Here is a 10,601-nt window from a genome sequence, read left to right on the forward strand (position 1 = left end):
AAAAAAAATAATTAAATAAAAAAAAGAGAGAGAGAGAGAGAATGTCAATCCTTACACTCCTAAAAATGGAGGAAACTAGTTTGTGTATTACTTGGAATTCTGTTTGAGTACCTTTTCCTATGAAACCCAATATATGAGCAAGTTCAACAGAACCTCCATATACAGGCTGCCAATGCATGCTTCAGCACTGCCAGGGCATAAATTTCATTTTTTCAATTTCACACCTTCCTATCCCTCAACATATAGCTCAACTACATAGTAAAATGAAAAAGGATAGAACATAATATTGCAGAAGAAATATAAAATTATGAATCAGCACGACCCACTTTTTCTATAAGAAGTGTACATATGAACAATTATTTGAACAACCTAGAAAATATCCCCAAACTGTCTGAAGTAGTTTTAGAATAATGGACTTGGTTTTTAATCTTTTAATTATATTTAGTGTTTGTTTAATGAATGTGAATATACATACAACTATTAGCAGTCCTAGAATGACCGGCAGATCCCTACTCATCCATTGTCTGTCCTTCATAGTGAGAAGGATTTGAACTAAAACTTTCAAGTCTGAGAACTTCTTTAAGACAGATTTGACTGACCTAGCTTCACCAACTCCAAACATTTCAATCATGGGTGGATCTGACTAAATAAAATGAGGTGTGAGACAGGAATTCACAGGCTTGCACACTTTGATCCCTTCTGTTTAGGACAGGGAAGAGCTGTAGACTGTAGCTGTATATCTGTAGACTGGTACTAGAAATCTAAAGTGTCCTACAAAGACTTTCTCTACGGAAGTAACTTCCTTTGCCACTATAACTATCATCCATCCCACAAAAATGAGCAATGTTTTGTTTGGGATTGGTGACTATCGCAATTGTCACCAGACCCTTCATCCAGTTAACTGGTAGAGATCCACAGCCAAACTAAGGACACACTCAAGAAATCCTGCTGAAGATGGAGAGGAGGGGTTGTATGGACCTGAGAGGTCAAGGACATCAGCCAAGAAAACCCACAGAAACAACTAACCTAGACTCAGGAGTTTACAGAGTCTGAGCCAACAACCAGGGTGCCTGCATGTGTAGAAGGAGACTGTGTTTCCCAGTAGCCCAGACCCGAATTATCACACAGAAACTTTACTAATTACAACACTGTTCAGCATATTTCTAGCTATCTCCTACATCTTGAATTAACCCATTTTTATTCATCTATGTATCGGCATTAAGGCTGTGGCTCACTGGTAAGGATCTGGCATCTGTCTCCTTGAGCAGCTACAGGGTGTTTCGACTCCACCTACTCTATATATATCTCTGTTCAATTTTCCCACCTGACTTTGCTCTGCTAAGCCATTGGGCAAAACAGCCTCTTTATTAATCCATGGTAATAAAACATATTCACAGCATACAGAAGGGAATCCCACATCATGCATGGGGCTGAATTAGGCCGTCCACGTGTGTGTGTGTGTCTTTGACAGTGTATAACTTAGTCTACTTGTGAAACTCCTAACAGTGGGAGTAGGAGCTGTCCCTAACACCTTGGCTAGCTTTTGAGAACCTATTCTTCATACTAGGTTGTCTTGCCCAGCCTTAATACACACACTGCAGCTTGATAGCCAGGCTTTTGTTGATACCCATGGGAGGCCTGCCCCTTTTTGAAAAGAAACAGAGGGGGTGGAGGGTGGGCAGAGAGGAGCTGGGAGGAAGGAATAGGAACAGAGGAGGGGAAACTGTGGTCAGAATAAAATAAATTTAATTTAAAAATTAGTAAGTAGTTGTGTACTATGGTATGAATAATAAAATCACAAAATGAGATGTAGGGGTTAAAGCTGAAGATCAGAGAAGCAGAGCAGTAAGCCACTAGAGAGACCTTTTACCTCTACCAATCAATGCTCAGACAGAAGGGGCAGTCCTCAGACTGCCTAGACTGCAGTGTGTCTCCACCAAATCTCAGGTGCCACACTCTAGTGAGTTCCTATCTCTTCCCCTTTATAATCCTCTCTCCATCCAACCATAACACTCCTGTCTCCACTTATAGGACTACAGGTGTTTGACTGCCAAGTACTGGGGTTAAAGGTATAAGCAAAACCACCTGGATCTGTTTCTGGCTTGCTCTCCTGTAGTGCAGGTTAGCCCTGAATTTACAGAGCCATCAGTCTCTTATCTCAGGAATCCTGGGATTAAAGGTATCTCTGGACTCTAGTGGCTTACTGCTCTGCTTCTCTGATTTTCAGGCAAGCTTTATTTATCAGAATACAAATAAAATATCTCTAGTATACAAAATACAGTGATGCTCTATTACTTTCTTTCCCTAAACCACTTTCTCTAGTATCTGGATTATGTTCAAAATAGTTTCCTATTAGAAAAACTAAGATTAAATCCTTGAAGAATTCTGTCCTATGAAGAATTCCTATCAAGGGAATTACTGCCTAATTGAAACTCCCTAGTAAGAAACCATTTATAAAATACTCCAAAACACCTAAATTATTCCTGAGTATTCACGTGTCACACACAGAAAATTCTCTAAATGGCCCCATGTGACAGGTGGAACAACAAAGTACACAGCACCCTTCAACATGTAAGAGAAAGGTATACAAAACATAGCTCAATTTCAGGTCCTACTCCCACTGCATATTGAATATTCTAATTTTTAAGCCCACCATTAGATTTCAAATTAAAAATAATCTGTATGATACTGCTGATTCATTATGTGAGTGTATCTGTTCTTCATTTCTTGGCAATAGAGCTCTCATTTACTCTTTGTATACTAATGAGGTAATAGATGATTAAAGGTTATGGGACAGTCCCAGCCTGTGAGTGGGTTGCCAGGGAAACCAAAATCATTTTAACTAAAAAGGCTGGCACTTTCTAGTTTCCAAAAAGAGAAAAGGATAGGGAACAAATGGCCAATGATGTCACATTTACCATTCCCCAAAGAAGCCTCATAAAAACTCCTAAGGAGAGAAATAGGAAAATTTCTATGCAGTTCAACAACCAGAAAAGCCCAAATGGTGCCTGTCACTCTCAGAAGATGCCATGCAAACTCTACCTTCCCCCATCCATAACTTACTCTGGGCATTCATTTCATAAGGCTGTTCATCTGTACCACTTAAATATCCTTTAATAGCAAACTGGCAAACCTAAATGTTATTTTATTCGAGGTAGACCACTCTAGCAAATTAACCAAACCTGAGAGAGGGATTAAAAAAGGTCTTAGAGCTGAACAGGGACCACAGATGGGGTTGTGCTTGGAGTGGAGCTCGCTTCCATAACTTCTGTGATCTGATATAATCTCCAAATAGATAGTGTTGAAATTGAAGTAAATTATATGATGCCATAAATGCTCCCGAGAGACTTGACTGCTGATTACTGTAGTGTAAGAAGTCCCTAAACGTCTAATATCAGGAGTACTCAGTGGTCTCAAGGAATAAAAAATAACTTGCTTTCCACTCATCCTTAAGTCAAATAAAATTTAAACATATTATGACCTATGGAAAAATAAGAAAACATGAAACAAAATACATTAAATTGATTTCCTAAATTCAAATGTTGCAGTATTTCTGCAGCTGTTACTGTTGGAAACGGCTTACTAGTGGTACATGAAACAAAACACTGCACATGTCGTTTCAACATCTGACTACCACTTTTTTGGAATGTCAACTCTGCCAAGTCACTCAACCTCCCTGACAAGAAATTTCCTTACACACAAAATGTAAACAATAAAACCCAAACTATTTGGAAGATTGTGTCAAATATTGAGAACAGAGCTAATGCACAGAATTAAATCAGAAGAAATGACCTCAAAGTAGCTGATTTTCACTAACACCGTATTTTCTAACAATGCTATTACCACAAACACACTCAACCGCAGAGATAGAGAGTACTGGGACACTGCCATATGCTTCCTGGTACAGACAAGACAATCCTAATAGTGTTCCAAATTCTATCAGTTCCTGCCATCAGATTCTATGTTACCTGCCCCTATTCTGACAGCTACTTAAATTTTAAAACAAACACAAAAACCAGTCTTGGCAAGCCCACCAATAATAATAAATCATTACCAATGCCAAGAAAACGAAAGCTTAATTGGCAAATTAACTTATGTGGTTAAAATCAGCATCTTAGAATTGCATGATATTATCTATCTTCCAGAAAGAACTAAAAGCAGACAGAGCCTATAATCATCACTGTTTGCCAAGCCTTTGAGGGGAATGCCAAGGAGAGGCATCAACATCATCCTTTCATTACCTCAACTACAGGGCCATCTTTTCTAATGCTTATTCAATGCCAAGTATTCACCAAACAGCAAGGAAATTCCATAAAAGATAGTATGTGTTGTATTTAATGAAGGGTTCTGTCAGCAAACATTGTTTCTATCATATTTTTGTCCAACTTCGATGAAGCAACAAAGAAATTAAGATTTTTTTAGCTTTCTTAGTATTTTATTTTAGTACATAATCATAAAGGATTATAATAAAATTTTCGTTAACTATTACAACATACTCATCAGCCTTGTTATATTAATTTATGTCATTACTTACCAGTTCTATTTTTTACCCAACAGACAAGCACCAAGTGAAAACACCTTTATTTTTCACTTTCTTTTACTATCAACACTTCTAAAAGCCACCCAGGGTTGGGGAAGATGGCTCAGTAAAGCAATTGCTGTCCAAGGCTGATGAACAGTTTAGATCTCCAGAACCTATGTGAAAGTCATGTTGAGTGTGAGACCCATTCATAATCACAGTACACACAAAATGAAGACAACTAGATTAGCTGAATCAGTGTTCTATGTTGAAGTGAGGGATCTTGAATCAATACATAAGATGGAAAGTTCAAGTAAGAGATCCTGACTCAATACACAAGCAATAAAAGAAAACTGAGACACCAAGCTTTGGTCTCTACATGCACATGGACATATACATGTATGTACACACACGTGCACTCATACACATGCAAAAAAGCACATATGAATTACACCATAAAGATGACATAGTGTTATATGCCATCAAAATTAAATTATGAAAACATTTTGATGATAAAAAATTTATAAATTCCTCACAAAATTTACATAAAAAGTATCAGTCACACAGAAGCCATTCAATATAGCAAGATCATCTATAGCATTTTAACAACACTGAAAATATACTCTGCATATAATTCATTTTCAGGTGTTTTCATTTATTTTACTATTGTTTTCTATAGGTGTATTAATATATACCTATGTATATTCTGCACATGTATGGCAAACATGCTTTACACATTATATAACATGTATACGTATATAACATGTATAATCTTAAAGGTTTCACATCTCAACAGACAATAGGAGAAAATAAAATGGGGACTGTTTCTACAAATAAGGTTAATAGGAGAAACCCTACTATGACATGGGACACTCAAAAGTGACCAGAACAGACAGCAGGAAATACTATCAATTACAAGAGTAAAAGAACTATGGTATTTTCTCATATTAAATAAGCATCTCCATGAGTTTGTAGTTTAAAACACAATATATTGCTATCATTTATTTCAATACTTATTAGTATCCATCTCCTTGTTCTAAAAGCTTTACATGCATAACTCATCCAACCCTCAAACAATAAAAGGCAGAACCAAGATTCAAACCTAAGCCATTTGATTAATGTTCGCTCCTTATCATTTTATTCTGCCAAAGACAACAAAAAATATCTGTACTCATGGCTAAAATAATCTCTAATTTTTATCTATGAGTACTGTATAGGCAGAGTTTAACATAATGGGGCAAACCAAATTAGCAGAAACTTAGAAAAGGAAACAGTATTTTCTTTTAAGAAATATTTCTTTTTTTATTTTTTATTTTTACGTTGCATTGGTGTTTTGCCTGCATGTATGTATGTCTGTGTGAAGGTGTTGGACCCTGGAGTTATAGACAGTTGTGAGGTGCTAAGAACTGAACCTGAGTCATTTGAAAGAGCAGCAATCAGCCATCTCTTTAGCCCAAGAAACAATATTTCTTAACTAGTGAATGGATAGACACCACTTTTCTGGTGAAGATCAGTATGCTCTTAAGTTGTCAAAACTTCATTCGATGTCCTTAGGCAACTGTATTTGTACTGTTTAAGGCCAATGCCACCCTAACGCCACTTACTCAAAGGAACCAAAATTTCAGATTACAACGCACCTAAATTCAAAATGTATTTAAAAGTTTTACTTTAAAAAGTTTAAATGAACATCTAAAAATGTTCTAGGGAGAAAAATATCATATAACTCCCACAAAAATATCTTTAAATTCAACTAAATAACGAAGACATTATTAAAGATATCATCAGAGTTTCCTTCAAGACTTCTAGATACCCAATCCTTTGCACTGAACTAAGAACTAAGATGCTGTCAGCTTGGGGCGGCTCAGGTGATAGCGCATCAAAACAAAGTCAAAACACTGGTGAGTCGCTTTCTTTCTATAAACTCCACCAAGTATTCCAACATAAAATGACCCCAGACTTATCATCCAATGGATCTTTGAAAAATAATAGTTTATAAAAAAAATAAAATCACCCTTAAAAACAAATTTTAAAGAAAGTAATAGAACTCATGATATTTAAAATCACATTGTTCTTTTTTTTCCCACAGACAGAAATTTTAATATTCTACCTCATAATATTCTGGATAAAAGCAAACGAGGGGGCTGGAGAGATGGCTCAGCGGTTAAGAGCACTGACTCTTCTTCCAGAGGTCCTGAGTTCAATTCCCAGCAACCACATGGTGGCTCACAACCATCTATAATGAGATCTGGGGCCCTCTTCAGGGGTGCAGGTACACATGCAGGCAGAATATTGTATTCATAATAGATAAATAAATCTTTAAAAAAAAAGCAAACGAGGCAAATAGAATCTCCATAACAACAATATTTAAAGTAAATAGTTGGGCATCAAATACTTAATTCAACTAACTGACAACTCAGAGTTTTCCCTCCTTTTCTTCACTCTTTCAATCACACACAAAGTAACAGAAGTGGTACTAGGAGCAGGGGTTAAAAATAGAAAGCAGATTTACTTACTAAAGTAAAATGTCTAGAAAACTGCTTTTAGTCAAGAAAAACATAATTGCTGAAACTAATTGTCCCCACTCATCTGGCCAATCTCATTTGGGGTCTATCAAAACAAACACTTTAGGAGCTGAGCACAATGTTATGCCTACAAGCCCAGCTATCCAGAAAAGTAAAGTAAGATAACAAGATTAAAGCAAGCCTGGGTTGGCTTATCACAGTATGGTCTTAAAACCACAAGAGTGTGGAGGGACCGGGATGTGAGACCTCACCTAAAACTTAAGGACCTGGTGATACAACTTCATGGCACAGCTCAAGGCCTTGGACTCAAAAAAAACAAAAAAAACAAAAAAAAAAAAATCCACCTCAGTTTTGTTTTGTTTTTCAAGTTTTAGTTGTTACATAAAACTCAGTAGTCAGATTCTTATTGGCGGTTTTTAAATACTAAGTAGCAAAGCAAGTTATCATGCTAGATATTTCAGTTCTTGAATGAAAATGGCAATGAGGAAATCAGAATGTCTAAAACCACTCCAAAGCTCTCATTGTGAGGATCATACTCAATGTCTGAGATATGGAAATTGATTATTAATGGGCCTGGAGAACATCCATTTATAAAGGACTTACCTTCTTTTTATCCCTCATTGAGCCTTTGCCTCGGACCATTATTTTACATCCTGTTTCTGCTTCAAGTTGTTTAGCTGTAAGTCCTCTAGGTCCAAGGATTCTCCCAACAAAATTAAACTGTAGGGAAAGATAATATAGATAATATATATTATTCCCTGTTGAAGTTGCACTGACGTTCTTTAAAAGCATACATATGCATTAACTTACTCAATCTCTTCTGAACATAAACCAGGAAAAAAAAAAAATCAAACCTAGAACTCATTAATTTCTTAACGAATGAGATGTAAATCATTGCCTTACAAGGAATTTCATATGCACTAATGCAAGCTATAGAACAATCTAGCTAAACAAAGGTATCTTTATTGAGTTGTCCATCAACACATAATCCAAGCCAGAGAATAAAGAGCTAACAAAGCACGGTTACCACACAGGCGGTGACACTCTACAAAATAAATTCTGTCCTTTAACAAGAATACTTGGGTGAGAGTCCTGCTTTTTTTTTTTTATTTTTATTTTTTTTTGGTTTTTCGAGACAGGGTTTCTCTGTGGCTTTGGAGCCTGTCCTGGAACTAGCTCTGTAGACCAGGCTGGTCTCGAACGCACAGAGATCCGCCTGCCTCTGCCTCCTGAGTGCTGGGATTAAAGGCGTGCGCCACCACCGCCCGGCCGAGTCCTGTTTTCTTAACAAGAAAAGTTGTCTCCAGAAACAACTGTGTAAGTGACAGTTCCACATTGCTGATAGAATATTAATGTTCAAACTAGGATTCTATCCTGTGCTACGTAGAAAACTCTTGAGTATGCTTGTTAAAATTATAATTCTTAAACAATTTTATTATGGATTCTTAATTATCTTTTTCTTCCAATCCCACTTTTAACTTATACTTTTAAAAGTTAATGCAAAGAGTCTAAACTTTCTATAAAAAAAAGTCAGTGATGAAAAGTATTGTATAAAGAAAACCTTAGCTTCTTATATTATTCACATTTATACAATTTAAAAGGTCACTGGGAAGTACACACCTCCACTCACCAGGAAAAACAACTAGCCTGCTGTAAACATCATGTAACATTATACTTGTATCAGCCTCGCACACATTAAATTTACCACATCTGATGGGTAACCAGCCTGTATCACCTAGATCTGTAGTATATTTTATGCTCTCCAAAAAACAAATCTGTCAAACAATGCACTTCTCAGGACTTACCCCATTGCTAAGCTACATATAAGTACACATATTTGGAACTTTCTAGTCCATTATTTATTCTTACTACATCATACTGTATGTACTAACTGGTGGAACTGTACTGAAAAGTATCGTAGCTATTTCCAGCCATTTTCCATTACTGCATATATCTCACTAATTGTTTAGATACTCAGTAAAGTGTGCATTGGGATCAACTACTAAACTTTAAATCATGAATAACGGCCTAATTTCATTTAGTTCGGCCTTCTTTCATCTCTCAAAAACGTAAAAACATTTTTCAATGTGCCTTTAATTATTTTTAAGCTATTTCTAAAAACTTAAGTTTTCCTAATAAGTCTGCAAATATTTTGAAACCTACTTTGTTCTAACATGTGAATACATAATTAGTTTCTAATCCATCTTTACCTGGAAACACATATTCTTGATTACTGATTTTTATAGTTGTTCTTGGGGGCCTTCCTGGGGGCTGTGTCTGCAAACTGCCATTGTCACGGAGTCGTATCTTTTTCTCTTCCAACTCTATATTTTTATTTACTACTTACATAGCACACCTTGAGTTCAAAAGCAAATGTGTATCATTCTCTACTTGCTACTAGTTTCAAGAACAAGGTTGATAAAGTTCCAGGTGATCTAAGCATCTTATATACTTCAACAGATCAGAGGGTTACAACTAATTTTTTAAATCAATTTTATATTTCTGAAATAGACTCAAGTTGGATATTATGCATTAACTTTTATGGTCTACTAGGTTCAGTTTCCCAACGTTTTGGTGGCTTATTTTAAAAAGAAAAAAAAAAATCATTCACAGAGCTGGAGCACAGGCTCAGCAGTTAGCACTGGCTGTTCTTCCAGAAAACCTGTGTTCAATTCTCAGCTCTTACTCAAGCCAGCTCATAATCCTCTGTATACCAGTCCCACGGATCCAAAGCCCTCTTCCAGTCTTCCCAAGAGCCAGGCATGCATGTGGTACACAGACATACATGCAGGCAAAAAACGATTCACATGCATAAAATAATTTTCTTTTCTCATAATAAGGACCTCAGATTTAGACACTAAAGTTTATTCAGGTCTCCAAACATGTTGAAATGTTTCCAACTATCTGGATGAGCTTATATAAAACAAACACTATTTTATTTTAAATACCAATTGAAACTCACTGATGATAGACTCAGTTTCATTAACTTTTTTTTTTTTTTTTGACAGGGTTTCTCTGTAGCTTTTGGTTCCTGTCCTGGCACTAGCTCTTTCTAGACCAGGCTGGCCTCGAACTCACAGAGATCCGACTGCCTCTGCCTCTGCCTCTGCCTCCCGAGTGCTGGGATTAAAGGCGTGCGCCACTACCGCCCGGCTAACTGTTATTTTTATACCTTAGTATTATCAATTTTGATGTACTGTGGTTGTCTTCCTTATAAATGCGCCCATATTCCCTAAATATTCAAATTTATAAAATAAAATTTTATTTAAATATTTGTTAACCTGTAATTTTGCTTTTGCATATAAGTGAGTATATGCCTCATGTACGTTTGTGCACCATGTTCAGGTCTGGTACCTGGAAAGGCCAAAAGAAGGTGTTGGGTCCCCTAGAACTATAGTTACAGATGATTGTGAACCACCGTGTGGGTGCTAGTCTCAAATGCAAGCCACCTCCCCAACCCTTAAAGGATTTTTCATTACAGGTTATCTATGCTACTACTCTTCCAAGGCACAGACTGATAATTTTGCTCACTGGAGTTGATCCATTAAAAGGGGGGGGGG

General features: G+C 36.6%; 1 protein-coding gene across 6 annotated transcripts in view; it reads right to left on the reverse strand.

Annotated features, from left to right (window-relative positions):
- Qki (QKI, KH domain containing RNA binding) overlaps window positions 1-10,601 on the reverse strand; it is a 90,330-nt gene that overhangs the window by 62,943 nt on the left and 16,786 nt on the right. For all 6 annotated transcript variants that reach the window (XM_013352273.2, XM_026787395.1, XM_026787391.1 and 3 more), the window contains exon 2: window positions 7,645-7,761. In XM_013352273.2, coding sequence (XP_013207727.1) covers window positions 7,645-7,761 — 117 coding nt within the window. The remainder of the gene's footprint in view (window positions 1-7,644; window positions 7,762-10,601) is intronic.

Source organism: Microtus ochrogaster, linkage group LG9, assembly GCF_000317375.1.
Source record: "Microtus ochrogaster isolate Prairie Vole_2 linkage group LG9, MicOch1.0, whole genome shotgun sequence".
NCBI classification, from domain to species: domain Eukaryota; kingdom Metazoa; phylum Chordata; class Mammalia; order Rodentia; family Cricetidae; genus Microtus; species Microtus ochrogaster.